Source organism: Gouania willdenowi, chromosome 17 (assembly GCF_900634775.1).
Source record: "Gouania willdenowi chromosome 17, fGouWil2.1, whole genome shotgun sequence".
Lineage (NCBI taxonomy): Eukaryota > Metazoa > Chordata > Actinopteri > Blenniiformes > Gobiesocidae > Gouania > Gouania willdenowi.
The window spans coordinates 26,597,100-26,617,930 of record NC_041060.1 but is presented as its reverse complement, the minus strand read 5'-3'; the positions used below and the strand labels follow the sequence as shown (position 1 = coordinate 26,617,930).

General features: G+C 38.8%; 1 protein-coding gene across 2 annotated transcripts in view; it reads left to right on the top strand.

The window, feature by feature from the left end:
- The window catches only part of ephb1 (EPH receptor B1), a 214,898-nt gene that overhangs the window by 161,642 nt on the left and 32,425 nt on the right, over positions 1-20,831 (top strand). For both annotated transcript variants that reach the window (XM_028472190.1, XM_028472189.1), the window contains exon 6: positions 9,182-9,306. In XM_028472190.1, coding sequence (XP_028327991.1) covers positions 9,182-9,306 — 125 coding nt within the window. The remainder of the gene's footprint in view (positions 1-9,181; positions 9,307-20,831) is intronic.

Genomic DNA, 20,831 nt, shown 5'->3' with positions numbered 1-20,831 from the left:
CTAAAACGAGCAAAACATCAGAAATAAATGAATAAGAAGTCCTAAATTCAAGGTTAATGTTGGACGAGACATGGGAAAGAGACATGAGCTAAGAGGTACTTGCAATAAGAAATAAAGGCTAAGAGGTACATGGGACAATGTTTGGGAAACACTGTATTATTTATAAAAAAAGAAAAGGAGCCAAATTTTTTCAACAAAAAAAAAAACTTTTTAGAAAGTAATTCAAAGTGTGGTTCCTTCACGTGAATCTGCTGTAATGAACTGATCCCTCTTCATGATGTTTGATAGAAACCCATTGCCATGGAGTCATGGCTGGCATGGCTTTCTAAACCCTTGCTAATAGGGTGGCTAGCAGCTGAACCTATGTGTTTGGCACACACATAAGAATAGGCTTCTCCCCTTCAATGCAACACCAAGGACCAATTAAAAAAAAAACGATGACTCAATAGTATAGTGGTATCTGAGAGCAAAAAGCTCAGACACAACAGGAAATGTACTATGTATGATCTATGTATGCCTATCAGACGTTTTGTACGGTCTTTTCTCTAAATAGGCAAAATACACGTTCAACTGAAAACAAGAATTTATTCTTGAAAGCTATGCAAAGCTTCCACTATATGTCATACGTTTTTTTTACAATGCAGATATTTATTAAGTGTAAGTACACCCCCAGGTTTTTGCCGACCTTCCACTTGGGGGAAATTTAAAAAATGCCTTGATTATGGGCATTGCTCCTGGAGTAGTTAAGACATGCCCAGTTACAGCAGCCCCACCCCACAGTGCTGCAATTCTGCATGGAGCTGTCAATCAAAGCTTACTGAGGACTATGAGTGGAGGAAACCAGTCCATCCTCCCATCTTTTATAGAAGGGGTGGGGCCAACGGTGACGATTAGTGACATCACTGATTTAATCTCAGCCAATAACAAAATGAAATTGCAATAGCGGGCAGTCACTCTGACATTTTACAAATAAAAAATACTAAATGTAAATACTTTGACTAAAATATGTAGAGTGGGACTAGACTACATTACTTCAGACCTAATCATGTATGTATTCTAGGGATGTAACGATTCACTCAACTTCCAATTCGATTTGATTCACGATACTGGGTTCACGATACAATTCCCTCATGATTTATTTTACAAAATGGGACTGTAGACAAACGATGACTGAAAAATATTCCTTTAATTTTTTTGGGGAAAAAAATACTAATAGAAAATACTGTACTATTTTCCTTTTATTTTTCTTTGTCAAAAGAATCCCTTGATAAACTATTCAAAACAATGCAATTTAACTAAAAATAAATCTTGAATGAAATAAATAAAGGAATAATACAAATGAAGAAGAAGCCCATTAATTTAAATTCTGGTTCTATAGTAAACAATGCAAAATTGCATAAAGTTCTTTTTTCTTTTTAAAAGTGCAACTGAAAATGTATTTTGTGCCTTAACAATTGGACTTTAAAAAAAAACAGTCATTGCACTGTATTTAGGGCAGCTAATTGTTTGGACCAGCAGAGGGCGCTGGTAACCCAGTGGACGGTTGGCATGCAGCTAATCTAGCAGTGAAGAAGATGCTATGCGCTAGCAGACAGAGCTAATAGAAAAACGTGACTTTTACAGATATTCACGTAATATTACAGATATTATTTTGGTGCTAAAGGGGTAAGGAATAATTTATGAACATGTTTAAGAGTAAAAGGCAGCCAGAAAGAAAGTAGTAGTAGATTCCGCCCGCCGCCTACTCTTCTGGATAGCGCACTCTGCTGGTTAAAAAAAGTGCTGTGATTCAATTGTCACAGTATCGATGTGAACCGTGATACCGATGAATTGATTTTTAACTGCCTTACGATTAATCATTACATCCCTAATGTATTCAGCAGAAAATAGCGGTTATAGGGTTTACTTAAAGTATAAATAAAACTCAAGAATTCTGCACAGTTCAAATTTGAATTTGAATTACTGTTGCTATATTGTAGATTCTGGCCAATAGCAATTATATATTGGTTAGAACGTCTGCCTCACAATCAGAAAGTCTCTGGATTTTATTATTCCTGTTGCAAACTAATGCTGGGGACTTAGTCTATAATTGTCTTGTTCAACTCATTGTACAATGATATCAAAGCATCCTATGGCATGTTTTGAACCACCTTTATTGCCATAAAAAAATATGAGATCAGGTAAACAGATGTTTTTATATCAATGACCCAAGAAGTGCAGTTTTGTGATATGTTTGGCATATTTAGAGCAAAAAAAAAATTGTGAGGGAAATCACTGCAGTCTGTTGATTATGATTATTGATATTGCAATAATCACTTTTTTGTGGCATGTGTATTGGTGGTCAAAAAGTGTAAAGTTAGGTTGACAACTAAAATGGAGTCATTTAGCATTATACAAAAGCCAAAATAGAATAGAACATGAATCTGAAAGGTTTGGTTGAGACACTCCTCTTATGCACACTAGAACAACAAGCGTAGCTGTTGATGATACTGTTTAGTATAACAATCAGATTCATCATTCAAACAGTAGTGTGTTTCATATTCTTTTGTCACCTTGTTTATCCTTCTCCTTAAGTCCTCCTATGTCTCTGGGCCTTTTCGCTCTCCTTTGGTCTGCGGCAGACAGTAGGAAGCTTTGACTTGTATTAATGTTGAGCTGAGCTCTGCCAAATAAAAGTGGAGCACAGAAGTATGGGATCAGAGGGTTAGAGGGAGGAGTGTAGGACAGTCACCAATCACTGTCAGTGTCACTGTCCCAGAGCAAAAGTGGGGGGATGCAGTGTGGGGGGGGGCACAGCAGTTGAATACTGGCCTCTGACAGGGTATCTCAACACGTGGCACCAGGACACATACACATGGACATGGACTTATCTCCCTCACTTGGCTTTGTCCAGTCCGTAGTAGGGCAGGGACAAGCAATTCTTTTTTAAACAATTATTTTAGGCATTATTTTTTTGATGCATCGATTAATCTATCGATTTTTTTTTCCAGTTTGATTCAACTCCATTAATCTATTATCTCCCCATTAATTGACTAAAAATAATTTATACATGTTGATTTACATATCTAAAATTTAAAAAAAAATGAATTCCTTAACATTCAACTCTTCAACTCAGCTACCTTCGACCAACGAGTGCGTGTCTTCACTGCCTTGCACTTGAAACTCAAAGGAGCCACTCGCGTTAGTTATTTTCCGGCACCGCCATCTTTGTTTTGGTCGGACGACGCATTGGCGTGCGTATTTCAACGTATTTTTTGCGTCGACGGGCCCTAGTCCATAGTCCATTGTTGCCTAAGTGAGAAAACAACATTAGTCATTTGTTTGCTTCAAAAATAAGAAAAATAATGCCCCGATCTTTTAGCCATCTCTTAGCTTGTCTGTGTTAGCTCACTAATAAGCTTGTATTCTCTCTGCCATGCTCCCTGTGTCATACTATAGGCCCGAGCAACCTCTGTGACCCTTAAAGGGATGAACAAGTACTGGGTACGAGGCCAGATTTCTTAGTGTTCAAAGACTGGCAAGCTATTGCATACACTCCATGAATGCTGTGGGAACTAAGTTAGCTTAGTAGGGCTTAAAAAACAGAGTTGGGTGGGTTTTCTCCATTCTCCATTCTCCATTCCTCTCACAATCCAAAAACATGACTGTTAGGTTAAATGGAGTCTCTATATTGGGCCGAGGACTGAATGTGAATGTGAGTGGTTGTCTGTCTGTGTGTTGCCCTGCGATGGACTGGCAGCCTGTTCAGGATGTAGGCACCAGAGACCATTTCAATTGGTTTGAATGAACAGTTTCCAAGTTTAACAAAAAGAAAAAAATCTTATATCCACTATCTAATATAAAAAAACAAGACGTATATGTTAAAGTGCAGGCCCACCACTTTGACAATACACATTTCAAGAAAAGAGTCACTATAAAATAGCTATCCAAGTAACCAAAGAATTGGTTCATTTGTCACTTACGGGTTTTGATATTTGCCCTTAAAGCTGCAGTATGTAAAAAGCTCTCCCCGCTTACTTTTGAATCCGGAACCAAAACTCAGCCTCCCTTTCCGGTATATTTTATGAACGCTTTTAGCGACTGTTTTCTCAATAGAGACTCGTGACAAATGTAGGGACTTCATCTTGTGTCAGACTCTGACATGAATGCACGTATCACTCTAGTTATTGTCCCGAGCAGCGGCTGCTGCGGTCGGCTCGTCCCCACCACAAGCACACACAGAGGGGGCTGTGTCAGATCCCACCTGACTGAGCGGCAGCCACATTCAGACTGTAAAATGAATTCACCTTGAATATGCTTCTCTTAGGTTTACACGCAATTTATCCCATCTGTTTTTGCTCTCCCTCTGAAGCCAGTGTGTGTGCGGCGGACCCTCCGCAGTTACATAGGTCCGCGAGGACGCAAAGCGACAGTGGTGTGTTCTTCCTCAGTGTTTGTGACTTTATTCTGTTGCTTCTCCACCTCGGTCTGCCTTTTTTTTTCTTGCTTTGCTGTATAACTGTTGTGTCTAACGCCACGATGGGGACTTCTACTGGGACGTCCGTCATTACACGTTTACTACCTGAACACACCTGAATTCAGTCGAGCAGCCAATAGTAATGCCAAAAACAGCTCATGTGCACACGTGTTTGTAGGAAGATCTCTGATTGGCTGACATCCAGATTACAGTCATGGATTTATAAACTTAATTTACAGAGCCAGGAGAATGAGATGAGATTCATTGTCCACTCAGACCACTTTGGATTACAATATGCTCAAAAATGATTATGTATGTTTGACCAAATGATGCCAAAAAAAAAATTACAAACTGCTCCATGTTAGCCTTGAAGAATTATTAAGTGCTCAATCAGCACGGAAAGTACGCTGAATGTGTTTCACAACACTACAGAAGTTAATTACACATTTTAGCCTTAATGAAGGAAAAAGTCAAAAGTGGCACAAATTGTTGATACTTGTGCTGTCAATGATTAATAAAAGGGTCTTTGTGGTATTTTTCTCCATGACCCATTATTGTTTTTCTTGTAAAATCATATTAAAAAAAAGAAATACATTGAATTTAAATCACCTCGCGTCATTTTGAGGAAAAACTTAGAGATATGAATAATGGGTCCATATCACCCTAATGTAACCAAAACAGTAATGTGTTATCTTGTAAAGGATATTATTGTTTAAACTGTGTGAAATGAGGGGTTCAAACACTGCTTAAAGTAGGATTTTATTAACATGTGCGTGTTACCTCATAAATCACTAGACTGATATGCTGCCTTGTTATGTAGCAAGTGTTGCTAATGCTAATGCTACACTACTTTAGTTAAACAAAGTTAAAAAGAAATGTGTGTGACTAAAATAACTTTTCATTTATTTTGATGTTAATTACACTTTCAACCAGTTTGATAAATTGCTTTTAAAATAGTATGAAAAGTACCCTGACTTAAATACTGAGCCCCTAAAGGGACACACACACATATATATATATATATATATATATATATATATATATATGTGTATATACTTTTTTATTTCGCGCTCACGGAACGCATGGGACCTTTACGTGAGCGCGTAAAAGTTCCAAGGGAGCACGTGATAGTTTTAAGCGCGCACGTAAAATGTTTTACGTGCGCGCTTATAAACGTCAGTCATCAGTAAAGTAATGAAGCTTTATTTTAGCATTAGCATTAGGGTTAGGGTTAACAATTACCTTTATGTGCTTGCATACGCAATAAATAAATAAAAAAAAGATTACCTGTGTCCCTTTAGGTGCTCCGTACTTAAATGATTGTTTATCCCTTTTTTTCAATTTCAGGCAATGATTTTAAGTAGGTGAATTGGTTTATTTTATTGCTAAATAACCTTAAAATAGTCGAAATAAATAAAAAAAATTGTGGTTTGATTTTATTTTCCATATCGCCCACCCCTACTTTGACATATATGCCTTTGTATAGCTGACAGCTGTAGGTTTAAATAGACTATAAGTAAAAAATAAATAAAGAGTGAAACGTCTTGTATATTTTAATCAGTTTAAGGATTGCAGGATTCACGGCTTTTTCTGGATTGCGTGTGTGGATTGCCCTTTTCCTCAGCTCTGTGAGGCTCTGTGTGTGCCTGTGGCTGGTAATTGATAATGTGGCCTCCGCAGCCCTGGACCAGAGCAATGGAGCGTGAACCAGCCTCAGCAGCACTGAGGCCCGAGTGCACTGAGGTGAAGCTTCGCCCTCACGCTTCGTGTCAGGGAGTATTGGGTTGAAAACCCAATAGTCAGAATAGAACAGCATCTATTCACGCTGATGGAATAAACAGAACCCATTCATTTGTTACCACTTACATTTTCAGCAATTATCTGAAACTCAAGAAATCAAGAAAAATGAAAGCCAATCAAAACTATAGAAGCCTGGCTTTCTATCACACGCTTCTACAGGCAAACATGCCGAGTGAAAAGGTCAGGGGCTTTTCTGCTTTTAAAATTCAAGAGAAGTGAACACTTCAGCAGTAGCAAAAAGAAAGAAAAGCAATGAAATCAACACGAGGGAGTGGGATAAAAGGAAGATTTAGTGGCGGGGTGGTGCCATTTACTGCTTTTTGAACAGAGACGTTACACAGGAAGATGGGGAGTGGAGGCCAGGTGGAGCAATGATGAGGGCTCTGGAGTCCTGGAGCCGAGTGGCTCTTAGGCACTAAATGTAGAGCATGGACTTGAATGTGGCTGCTTTTATGCCTGTGCAGGGCATGGGGTGCAATTTTTCTCTCAGTAGTTAATAAAACTTTGAACCTTGAACGTTTTTAATCAAAATCTCTTGTATTCACAGAGCACAGTTAATTAGCAGGTCTGGTTAAATCACTCGTTTGAATTTATCTCTGCACTTTACAAAAGAGGTTCGTGATGATACAAATGAAATTCATCCAAACCAATTTAAAAGCTGATTCATGAGAGTTAAGTCATTTGCAAATTCATCATCTTCTTATTCAAAAATTATTTGAGATTGATACATTAATTGAAGAGGAAAAAAGGGTAAATATTATCGAGAGGTAATATGTCACTACCTGGGAGGTTGTGGGTTTCCTTTTCAGTGCATTTATTACTCCAAGCCTCTGTTTTTACATGGCTAGAGAAAGGAAAAAGGAAATAAAGAAACACAAAAAAAAAAAATCTTACATGTTCAAAAGCAAGGCTTTGGCTTTTGGAGGGTTTTCCAATACCCTCTATTTGTCTGTCAGCTCTGTGGGGTCACTGTGACCTTTTATATATTTCAGTTATGTCAATATACCTGTTTTGTTGCTTTGTTATAGATGAAATGTGAGTAAAATCAAAGACTATTGAAGCCTGAAGTTCCTTTATTAAGACACATTCTGTATCAATGTTTATTCAGATTAAACATCACAAACGTTTAGTATTAAAACATAAGTCATATGTAATAACCCAAGTTTTACAAAATATGAAGTATCAGTTTAAATCCTATTAATCCATTTTCAACGCACGTTGTAAACAGCCCTAGTAATAAGTGCTTCTGTGCACTTATTTCTAGGGCAATTCCCTTAATGTTCACAAGATAATACAATAATATTTTACAATTTTAGTTGATCTGGGGTTTTTAGGCCAGTGTGTGGAATTATGGAAAGTTTAAATTAAAACAGTATTAGTATGACATGACTGGGGAGACAATTAAGAAGAAAGTAGCCTAGTGTCTGTATTTTTGCGTGTCCAGGATCAAAGATGCTGATTAACCAACATACAATACACCTAGGCAAAATACACATTAGCCTTTTTTAATAACTTTGCAAAGAGACTTTTTTCCACGTAATCACTGAAACACATCATCAAAAAATGAGCTGTGGCTAGCAATGATTTTACTGTGCTGGTTTTACATTGGTTTATGGGTTTAAAGAGCTATTCTACATTGGAATGGAGCTCAGTCAATTATTTCAGATCAAATTATATTAAAATTCTAAACAGTATAATAGTAAAGTATTAATAAAGGGATAATTTTAGAACCCAAAAAAAACTGTTGTTAAAGGTGCAGTCCGCAACTCTCAGATCCCTCTCTCCCCCGTCCCTCCCCGCTGCTCTCTTGCTCTGCCTCCAAACTTTTCCCTCAGTGGCTCTAACAAGCTAACGTTAGTCCGACAGCAACATCACAGTAATATCACATGCACTGTTAAAAGCATATTACTGCAGCGCTTCTCTCTCTCTATGTGCGCACACCTCAGCAGCAGCAGCAACAACACAGTGTCACTTATAGCAGCTCACACGGAGGCTGCTGAGCGCACATGAACAACACATGCACCACCGAGTTCTCGTGTGACAATTACAAATCAAACATAATGTAAATCAAACAGCAGTAATTACCTTTCAAGCTGAAAAGTCCATCTTCTACTCCTCCAGACCATACACTGTAAAAAAGACGGAGCTCCAGGGAGGGGGCGGGGACTGTGAAGCTGTCCTTACATAGTGACAGCTTTAGCAAATATGACAAAAAGTCACTTTTGTAAGAGTTGCAGACTGCACCTTTAAGCTATAATCTATTGGGTAATGGTATTATCACTAACCTTATGCTAATACTATGTTGTCACCGGCATTTAATTTTCTGACTGTTAGCAGGATTACGTCAAAAGTTATTAAAGGATTTTGACAAAAATTTAAACAAATATAGACCTCGGGTTCTGTCATGGAGGATTCCCTTACATTTTGGAGCAGGGGATCCGGATCAATTTATTGATTCTGGATCAGTTTAAAATAATTCAAAAATTCCTATGTCTAATTATTGGCAAAATTCAAAAAGTAAATGCCTCAGTTGTGTTTGGTTGGTTCCTCATTTACCCCCACTGACTTTTATCCATTTCGAAAAAATGGGATCACTACTGTATTGCGTTAGTCATGGCGATAGACATTTCTTACAAGCCTTTTAAAGTGTGAATGATCATCGTACCATGATCAGGATCAGTGAACGATATACCTGCGAATATATGGCAAAGAGTACATTTTGCACTTGGCCGAAGGTTTTCTCTCTGAGTACTATTGTTAAATTTTAAGATTGACAATGAGTAAATCACAAAATAATAACTAATATTAAAGTCACATACATATAGAGTAGATGTGTGTTTCCCAAACCAGTGGAAACGTGTCCTTGCTGTTAATATAAAACCATTGATTAAATATATTACACTTTTTTTGTCCTGTTTCTTTCAGCGCCATCAATAGTTCCTATCATGCACCAAATCAGCTCCACGATGAATAGCTTCACACTGTCCTGGCCTCAACCAGAACAACCCAATGGGATCATCCTTGAATACGAGCTGCGTTACTATGAGAAGGTAAGATCAGTGTGTGTGTGTGTGTGTTTGTGTGTGTGCATTCATGCGTGTGTATGTTTATGTGTTTGAGAGAAACAGTGTTTTCTTAGCATTCCATCAAAATCTTGAAGCATAGCCATAAACCATAAGGCTACCCTTCATTATAGGCACAATTTCCTGTTTGAATGCAGAAGTTAGCAAGTGGCTAATTCTACATTTACAGCGGCCGATCCTCTAAAACATTCATTATGCTCTTTTTATATAAAAAAATATAATGATATGTAATATAAGTTTAATCAAGTAAAGATAAGCGACATTTATCGAATGAATACAAGTGTAAAAGCTATATCTGATGCTTGCTAATTTTCTGAGTTCTGCTATTAATTTATTCTAAGAAAGTGTCACACGGAGAGGCAAAGAACCCAAAAGCAGACACGGTATAAGAGAGTTCAGTTCCTTTGATGGATAGGCAAAGGTTTGGTACACGGGAGTCAAACAAGCACAGGTTTCCTGGGGTGCAGCTGGTTTGTAATCCAGAGAGAGGTTCAGAGGTCCGACACACAGGAGATCCGTGCAATCTTTCAACGGTGCCCAGAGCAGAAGGCAGGTTGGTAAATCCAGGTAACAGAGCAGGGTCAGACATGAGGAATCAATCCCTGGGAATCAGAAGAGTCTCACACAGATGAGAAGGATAGACTTAGGCTATGTTCAGGCAAATGCGACCCAAATCTGATCTTTTTTCCCTTATGTGAACTGTATCCAATCTGTTCAAGACAGTCTGAACATTATTTTTAAATCCAACCCAGGTCACTTTCATATGTGGTCCTATATCCCATTTTTTGCAGTGCGACCAAGGCCTTTTGATACGTTGTCGTCACTTTATAGTAGCAGCTGGAGCAGTGAGTGCAGACCAGAGGACAGGCTTGAAGAATCTATTGTTGAAACTAGAGGTCAACCAATATGGGATTTTCAAAGGCCGATACCGATTAAAGAAAGAAAAAATCAGCCGATGGCCGATATCTAAAGCCGATATTTGAAGCCGATATACTTTTTTTTAAAGCACATGAAAGACAATTGAAACAACTCGTATGATATAAATGTATATATTAGAAATTAAATACACCAGTAGAACAGTAGAAACATTTATTGAACTTGATACCCGTACACAACCAAGTAAAACAAAAAGTACAGGACGAGTAAGTAGCAGTAAAGCACGACAACAATATACAATGTGTAATTAGTGGGTTTAAACTAAATACCTGTTTTAGGTATAACCACTCACTCCTTCCCTCTGTTCACAGCCACCACCATTAAACCTAAGCTTCACACTTGTCACCATATGCCCAACTACAATATTACATCTCACTCTCACTTTAAAATAATCAACTCTTCCACACCCTTTCCATTTCCTACCCTGACTCCCTCTTCCCTGTTCCCTTCCCTGTCACTTAGGTGTAACACGGCCCTCTCATTTTATATTCTCCCTATAGTAAAGTGTTTCTTACCCTTCCTTAGGGAGAACTGGGGATGGTCAAAAAAAAAAAAAAAAGTATATATAGAATTTTTTTTGGCTGAGGGCCGATCTTAAAAAAGTCCATATATCGATATATCAGTCGACCTCTAGTTGAAACAATGCTTTTTTCTGCACAAGAACATGGGTTATCCTTATATTTCACACCTGGGTTATGTAAATAGACAACTGTCTCCTGCGCACACTGCGCACCAGTTTGTGTTTGGCTTTCAAATGTTACCCCATGTGTTGATCTGATATTGACATTAACAGTTGATTGATGAAACAAACGTAAATATGTCATTTGGATGAGGAAAAAATTCGGTTCTAACTGTCGGTTTCAGGTCGGGCTCAGATATAAATATCTAAATACCTGTGTGGCTCAGGTCAAAGCTTGAAGATTCATATCATAACTGGGCTGTGTTTAAAAGCAAATAAGCACCGTAAAAAGCCAAAAGTCAATATTTGGCTCTTTTTCTTTCTCCTTGTCCTCCTCTGCACCTGCTCATTTCATTCTCTGACTCCCACTGCACAAAAACTTTGAGACAAACGTGAAAATGCACATGCCGGTCAGTTCAAAGCCGCAAACCGTTCACACTGGTCACATTGTAAATAGGAATGTGAACAGTCAAACAAAAAAATCAGATCTGAGCAAAAAAATCTCAATTGAGCATTAAGGCTTGCAGTGTCAATGTATAGGGAGAAGAGCATGGCTGCATCCGAATAGTCCTATCTCCTTTCTTACCTACTGTGAAAAACTACAAATGTCTGATAATGGACTAAAAGCACATTTATAACACTTTCCACTGATATTATCTCAAATATCACTAGGTATATCACTCAGAAATATGAATTATGTTGAATAAAACATAAAAATTATCACTTTTTCTTGAACCACAGAGTGTCTGTTTTATGTCAGTTATAATCTGATAATATGACTTACATATAATAAGATAAGGGTTTTAGATTATTTATTTAAAGTTGTTCATGACATATTATTGCATTGAACTTGCATGATCTCCGTTACTTGTCAGAGCTCGGGTATGCGTGTCCCTATAAATGTTGTTGCCGCAAGGAATTGTGGGTCAGCGTTATCTTGTCTCCTTTGGTAAAGGATGGATCAGTATTTTCTAGGCTGAAGGAGGTTATACAGGAAGCATTGAACCTCTTTTCCTGAGCTGAGAACTTGGACGCTCCTTATCATGGCCGCCACTTAAACACTTCCGGGGGTGAAGGAACAGTGGATAGGAAAGGAGATAGGAAGGACTGTTTGGACGCAGCCCACGTGAGAGTAATCACACACAGGTGAAACTTGTGAGGCTGATGAGCGAGAGCAACAGGAGGGGAGGGGCCTGAGGGGCTCAGTCTGGAGGTATGACAGAAAGACTTTTATTATAATTGTATTAAATGTATCTGTCACGCAGGAATCTGCACCAACAATCAGGAAGCAGCATTTTTAGAAATGGGGTTGATTTAGAAATGAAAGCACTGTTGCCTTCTCTTGCATGTCTTTGGTGTTTCGGACTTAGGAATGTTTTTTTTGTTTATTGAGAAATAATAAAGTTGAGTGTATCATAAAGGTGTATGCGTTTGTCCCGCATACAGAGGGGGAAAAAAAAAAATCACGTGTAGCCTGCGCGTGTCCAGATTCTCTGAGATATTCCTGAGTAGAGTCCCCTGGGTTCATAATATGTTCCTTCACTACGTTCACTCCCTTCTTCCCACTGTTCTTTGGTTTCTTCCATTGATGAAGTGAATAGGTTGACCTCTGCTCCAGGCCCACTCTGCGCAGCGCTGCAACCAGTCCCGCTGTGAAAATGCATTGCGTCTGAAGGGAGTCACATCGACCCGTCTGTTCACACACACAATACTTCTGCTTTATTAAGTCGCCATTCCTACCCCACAGTGCCTGTGCTGCTCCACTATTGACCTGTAGGCTTTTCCCAAGGCCTTAGACGTAATGATACCAAGAGAATAGAAAGTCTAGCTTTTTGTTTGAGGCCATTTTGTCCTCCTAAACGTGATCGATAAGTACAGCAAGGTTGGTCATTTTTTTCTTTTGTACACTTTTGTAAGACATCAAGCACCTTAGCACGTTTTTTTTTTATTTAAGATTAGAAATCAGCACAAATGTATAGTTGTTCTTTTTCCAAGACATGCCTCTAGCTGGGTTACCAAAGTATACGTAATTGCGCTTTGAACGTGTTTTCATTTTAACTCCTGTGAAATCTCATCCCGCAAGACTTCACTTCTGCAGAAAGACGGACTCCCAGAACCTCCTTATAACTCTCTGTATTCCTTTGTTGTTTCACGTCTAATGTGGCAGCAATCATTTTAAAGTACAATGCTAATAAATGTCCCAGTCTCCTCTTCTGTCTACACGTACCACGTCATGTTTTCTCAGAGAGCAGTGGTCATGTGATCAGGTACCTCATGTCACGTGACCAGGTATGTGACACTCTGTGACGTGTATTTGCGGGAAAAAGCATTTTCATGGTGCCACACATTTTAATATCGAAAGCATCAACATTTTTTAGCAATATTTGAGTGCTTTTTCAAAATTCAGGTGTTTCCATTACCAGTTTTTACTGCGCGTTTTAGATTTTGCGCATTTCCAAGGGTAATGGGAACGTGTTGCAGTTATTTTGCACTTTTCTTGATGTTGATTTATTCCCATTGTCAAAGCCTTTTGAAACTCTTTATGCCAAACAACTTATTAGTTCTGCAAACAAGACACAAAAAACTTACTACATAATTATTTGATACGACCTATTACAATATTGATGAATGGGCTAAGCAGTGCAAATGAAATAATTACAGTACTTGTCACAGTCAATGTGCGACTGCATACAAATGCACTGCATGTCTGAGTGTCTTTGAATGCCCGTCCATCTCCATATTACTGGTAAATGTGCCACCTTTTCTCTGAATGTCAGTTGAAGGTGAAAAGGAGCGATTGCTTTGTGACTCACTTGGCCGTGGTGCTGAATTGTCTTCCATTGTGTCTTCTTTTGACGTGATGAATTTAGAATCTGACATGACTGTTTTAAGCTTTCTAGCAGACCATCTCACCGCCAGCCATTGCTGTCCAAATTGTCAGGCAATATTTGATTAAATGCCAGATCAAGAATTTAATAAAAGTGAGAGCTTTTTTTCCTATATACAGTAATAACCTAATACATACATACCAACTGATGTGTAATTTCCATACTTGTTCATATTCATTATGCACACTTGTGTTGACAAGCTCACAGACAAATAGAAAATTGTATGCCATCTTAAATGGCCCCCAGTTTGTCATTGATTTACTGAAGGCTGAGGACAGCTGAAAACCGTTTTCCTGTGTAAGGTGATGATATGGCCTTTGAGTCATAAAATGCAAATATGCAGAAATATTTCTTATCTGTCCCTGCAGCAATGGGTTACTGTAATGCACAGGTCATATCCATATGACCTTCCTGAACTGGCCCTATTCCTGTTTATTTCACTGACTCCTGGATTATTCCGAGAGCAGTGACAGTGTTATGGTTCCCTGAGTTGATTGTCTCGGCTTGTCTGCCACAGTCACCTCTGCACAGCAGAGAGCTGTCTTTTCACGCACTCTATCTCTCTGGAAGCCTCCTACATACATATATACCTTTATCGGGGCAGCTTCTCTAGCAGCTTGTTTTTTTTTCTCCCCTCCATTTTCTTTTGATGTGCTCCTCAAAAATGTTTTGGAAAAAACTGTATACGAAGAGTAAATTGTCACCTTCCTAAGAGGAATGGCAATGCAAATGCCATTCCTGTCAAGATTCACAGGCTTTCAGAATAGTTTGGGATTTTCCAAACTGTATTTCAGATGGATTATTTATGTGCTATGTGGACAAAGTTATCTGGACGAATAACAATTTTTCGAACAGTCAACAAATTAGAATATATTTGCTTTAATATGAAATTGGTACTTTTACAATGAGTCAGCTTCCTTTCTTTTTGAAATGCTTTTTATGAGACAGGGTAAGGGTTCTGTGGGTATTTTTGGCCTATTCGTTTTTGTGAGGTCAGGCACTGATGTTGGACGAGAAGGCCTGGCTGTAATTTACATTCCAGGCTGTGTTAATTTTGACTGGAAATTTAGATTTATTTTTAGTCACAGTCTTTTGACTAACATGCAACTTTGGTTTTAGCCAAAATTTCATCATCAGGACTATTTCAGTTATAGTCTATAGATTTTAGTTGACTGAATCTGTTACAGATATAGTCGACTAAAATGGTAAGAGTTTATGCATTTTCTTTAAAGATTCAATTAGGTAATATTGATGTATTTATTTATCTTTTTGTAGAGTATACTTCTGTTTTTTCCTTGTTTTACACATCTATTTACACCTTACACCGTCTTGGCTGATTTACTGCTGTTTGTAAAAAAAAAAAAAATGTGCAATCTGACTCTGGGACATGCACAATAATTCCATTGTACCTGTTCTTTTTAACTTGTGCTTATAGCAATTAGCTCTATTCTATTCTATATGGGATGGTATTAATGTTTGTAAATATACACAGATAGATTTGATGTGATCAATGCGTAACACCGCACGATCACGAGTTCTGATTGGAGGGAATTACAATTTAGTTTTTATTAGTTAACAGATATACCAATATATTTTGTTATATTATTCATTCACATGTATCCCTGCGATGGACTGGCACCCTGTCCAGGGTGTACCCCCTGCCTAACGCCCAATGAGAGCTGGAGATAGGCACCAGCAGACCCCGTGACCCCGAAAGAAAGGAACAAGCGGGTCAGAAAATGGATTAATGGATGAAACAATTTTTTTTAAAGTTATCCTTAGTCACTTAAAAAAAATGTAGTCAACAAAAACTATGACAAAAAAATGTTGTCAACACAATGATCACTGATTTCAGGTCATTCCAAAGGTGCACAGTGGGGTTGAGGTCTGTGTGCACTGGGGCACAGTCACATTGGAATAACAAAAGGCATCCCCCAACCTGTTGTTCACACAAAGTTAAAATTACATAATCGTCCAAAATATCTAGTTATGCTAAGACATTTGTATTACTCTTTACCTGTTATGAGGGGCCCAACCCAGAAAAACAAATGTGTTCAAATAGTTAAGTTCATATAGTGTATATTTGTTAATTATTTAGGTTTTTTAATGAGTAATAAAACACAGAACTGCAAAAGCAATAGAAAAGTAATTCCATATCAGTGTTCTTGTAAGAATGCAAGATATGGGAAAAGGAAATGATTTTTATAAAGGGTCAGAAATGAGCTATTTCTTTTTAAACCTGTCTTTTACTGAGTGAACATCTTTACTTGGTTTTCCAACATGCCCTTTTGGATCTACCAATTGGGAAGCAGGGATAAATGAGTTTGGTTGAGTAGGAGTGAAATCCCGTGCCCTGTTTTTCTCCATTTTTCCTAGCAGCCTTTTTCCTCTGGTCTTCTGAAAATTTGGGGAGGGTGGAAATAACTCAGCATAGCCGAGGTCAGGCCCTCCATTACGGCTGGAGCAGAGCAGGCACCAGCTCTGGTAACTGATAGCTATGTTGGTGTGTGAGTAGAGGGGGATGCTGTAATAGTTTCTGCCAGTGCGTGTGTGTGAGTCTGAGTTTTAGCTGCAGTTCAGGTGTATCTATTCTCAATGGCAGCAGTTCAGTCATCTGACAGTGTGAGAAATTTCAAGCGCCTAATGCACTTTTTAAAGCTTGACTCAAGGGGCATAGCAAAGCGACCACTGCAACATGTCTTTTCAAGACATTTTCACTCTGATTTGAAGCAGAATGTGTGCAACACTTTAGAAAAATATTCACTGTTCTACCTCCTGATTTACTCCTCCTTCCTTCTTTGATTGTCTACCACTTTACCCACTCCTGCTCCCTTTTTTTGTCTTAAGTTAGTGAGCTGCAAACGGAAGAAGGTGGCTACAAAAAACCAATAATTACAAGCAAACTGAGAAAGCTGAGGCAAATAGATTCACTGGAGTAGTTGGTGTTTTCCACAGCGCTGCCAAAGCGTAATGAATGGAACTGAATTATTTTGTCAATATCCTAGTTTTTTTTTTTTTGTTTTTTTAAATTAGTGCTTACTTGTTTCCTTTTTTAGCTACATGATTATTTTGCTGTAAGGATCAAATATTTATACGGTAATATTTCCATACAAATTGAATATATTTTTAATTCGAATTCATGAGGTGACCTCAATAATAAGACTTTTCTAATACATCCATTTAAAGTGTGATTTTTGTTTCCCTGCTTCCTCACACTGTATAATGCATCTTAGTTTGCGTCATATTTTTTATTAGACTACATAATGGGACTATTATTTCCCTGTCCTTTTGTGTAAATCACTGTATTGTGTGTGTGTGTGTGTGTGTGTGTCTGTTGTTTGCATGTATGTGTGTGTGTGAGCCTGTGAAGAGGACACATGGCATCCCACCATGTGTGTGTTTGTGCCAAGTAGCCATGCTGTCCATTTTGGTTGTTTGGCATTTTGTCGAAACCCACAAGCACACACATGCATGTGTGATAGGTGAAGAAAAAAATCATTCTTTTTCACCTTGCAGTGATGTCCCACTGGCCTTCAAAATGAGTCAGCCTTCATGGTTCTGACTAAAAAAAAACCTCACAATAAAACCTGAAAAATGAATAGAAACTGGCACAAAAGAATTTCTGTTTAAAGACTGTTGGCAAAACATGGAGGATTAAGGCAGTGTTGGCAATGGCAATTTTCTTTCTTTTCTTTTTTTTTTGCCTCAAACAGAAGTTTTAGATTACCTAAAATCCAGCAAAAAGCTACTTTTCACCTCTAGCAATAGTAGTGAATGTAATTAAAATACAATTGAAGTGCAGTGAAGGTAAAATGCAACTGCTGTTGGTTGTGGCTGGGGTGTTAAAATGAGGTTGTTTTGTCTCAAGTATCTGGGTTAGACTTTACCTCCCAACATCGACTTGGATACGTATGTGCATGGGGATTGGTCAATATAAACATCAGTATGTTTCATACAGCAAAATTTCTTCCAAATTCACTGAAGTATGTCACATTTGGAGTAAAATGATGCAAAAGAATGTTGGTGGGTGCACACTTCCAGTTTTTATTTAAAAGCCTAGAAAAAACCCCAAAAAAACCCATAATCATGAAAACTTCCTCAGATCCCTTACAAGATATTGTACTAAATAAGTATAAAAGTGCTTTTAAACTAACCATGCATATGAATGATGCATATGAAAAATCATTGAAGAAATGGGTTCAATAAAAAAAAAATTCAAAACAGTTCATACGTGCCGCGATTTCCATACTGTGCCCTCTCCCAGGCATCCCTGGCAATGCTTCTGATTGGCTCATCTACCATCTGCCTACCCACCTGCATCTCTGTTTTTATTTAGCGGGTTGAGGTGTGGTCCTTCTAATCCCCATTTGACTGGCAGCAGGAGAGAAGCTTTCCTTGCTGGAAATCCCTCTTGGCATGCTTTTTTATTGGCTGTCCCCTAAACCTTCGAGAGAGCCAGTTGCTAGCTGGTTTTAAAGTGGCAGATGTGGGTATGTATGGGTGTCACAAAATCCCTATTTGACAGGCAGCATTAAGAGAGCAGTTTCTGGTGCTTCCCCAAAGGAGCCCCGCTGCCATCTGTCTGCTCACCTGTCCTCCATTCAGACTCAACACACGGGGGTGTGGTTTTAAGATATTCAGGATGGCTGATAACAGTACAAGAGACATCTTGACCCCTTGTGGTAAAAAATGTGTTCAACTGTATCTTTGGCCAGATAAAAAGAAAGTGTTCACACAACACTCTTTGGCAGTTTAGTGTATGTGTTCAGCATTTCTTTGAATTTATGAAACTGCCACTCTAAAGTAAAAATGCAGCTCAAGGGGGGGTGGGGGGCTCTAAAAGGAAAGGCCCATGAACTGATTAAATGCTTTAAACCAGTTACACTCCCTATTCAATTTGGAACCATTAGTTTCCTTCCAGAGATCCAATAAAAGCCAGTTTGTGTGATGCCTCCCCGTCCTAAGCCGAAATATTTGTCTTCATCAAGGCCAGAGTGTCCAATAAGGCTCATTGTGATTACACACATCATTACAGTATGTGTTGTGCAGCACATTTCATAGCCGTGCTTACCTCCTTTGCCCAATGATGGAGCAACCAGAAAGATTCAATTATACCAATCTGATCAGATAATGATTTCAGTGTGAGTTGCTTGGTCCTAGAGTCCCTTATCGCCTAATGGTAGCCTCTTCTCTTCCTTTCTTTCTCACCCTTTCGCATTTTCTTTTCCCTTTTGCATTTTCCTTCATAGTTGCCAGATGCTGCTCTGATGTTTTTTACTAGCATACAGTACATGCATTTGAAGATCTTGTTCTCATGATAGCAAAACTTGGGGAGACTGGTGTCTTTCTTCTCACTAACAAGTTATTCTCCTTCCCTCCTACCTGAACCCTCACTTCCTGATTTTCTTCAACATCGAGCTATCAGCAACCTACAGTGGTGGGTGGAGTGTAGGTGCAGTCTTTTTTTCTGGCTGTCATATTTGCTCTGGGTTATGGGAAGGTGACGGGCCCAAGTCATTACTGATCCCTCATTGCAGATACTGCCATCCAGTCCCAAGCTACTTGCAGCAGTCTGTCTGACTGGCTCCATGAAGCCTGAAAGCAGAAGGGACATGCTCAGTTACCATTGGTCCAACAAAAAAACTCATTTATTGGAAGACTATAAACATCTATAAATTATTTACAGCACATTGAAGCTATGCATTTCTTGTGTGGTTCGACTGTGTTATCTCAAGAGTTGGAAATTCTACATGGCGAAATGGGAAAGCCTAAAGCAAGGATAGAAAATAGTAATTATCATGCTAAGGGGTTTTCTTGTAATCCCTTTAGTAGAGTAGCATAATAAAGTGATTCTGTGGTTTGAAATGCATTGCTGTCCCAATTATTATACAACCTACTTCTTACAGTACACTGGGAAATCTTCAAAGTTTAGGTAGTAATTCAATTACCAAAAGAAGCACATCAGAAGAGAAAACATACACTGTGGTTTTATTGCTCCAGAGAGGAAGGTATTGCTTTTTGTAGGTTGCTAGATTGAATTGGCTTTAATTACGAGTTTGCGTAGGTGGGTTAAGCTATGAATGGGGTGTAATATTGTTTAAGTGCTGTGACCGTGTGCAGGTTGCCTCTGCGTTTTTTTGTTGTTTTTTTTCTGTAAAGGAGAACAAATGTCATTGTTTTTGGTTGAAATCAGTCCAGATTGGAACAGTTAAGTTGGCCTTCATGTAAGCAAGTATCCCTGCTGGAATTGTTACAATTTAGCTTTCACACACCAGGAAAAACCAAAAAGGTTCACACTCTATGATAACTATTTTACAACTTGATCTAACTGTGTTGGAATGAATGGCTTTCAGTCCAAAACTCTGTGTGGTCTTTCTATTTCTCTCTTTAGCAACAGCTTCGATTACATATCCTTTGTTGGATATCTGCGCATTTTTTCCTCTTCACACGCCCAAGCCATTTCAATCTGGCCATGTGGATCTTATCTCCAAATGCTGTTCCTTGGCTATTCCCATGATTTTATCCATCGTGGTCACTACCGAAGAGAACTTCAACATCTCATACACCTTTAGCTCAGTCTTCAAACATTGTGGTAGCTCTCACCCTATAAATCTCCCTTTTAGTGTGGGTTCCATTCTCCTGTCACACACACATGCACTGACACTTGGCTCCACTCGGCCTGAACTCTGTTCTGTGATTTTGAGTCGGAAAAGTGTGTGCGCGTTGCTGCAGGAGCTGGAGTGGGGTCAGACATGCTGCCTGGCGGTCGGGATCGTTCTGGTTCTCAGTGTTAACAACATTGGAGCAACAGCTGATCCGCCGGCACAGATGGACATCACGAGACCGTGGGAACTGGCTTTGGCAAATTCTGCTGCACCCAGAGGACACGAAGACGACGTCATCACCGAGACGGACTGGGTTGCTGAACGCACGCTCTATTGCAAATAAAGCCTTCTCTCTAAACGAGCTCTTAACCAAGATAAGCCTGG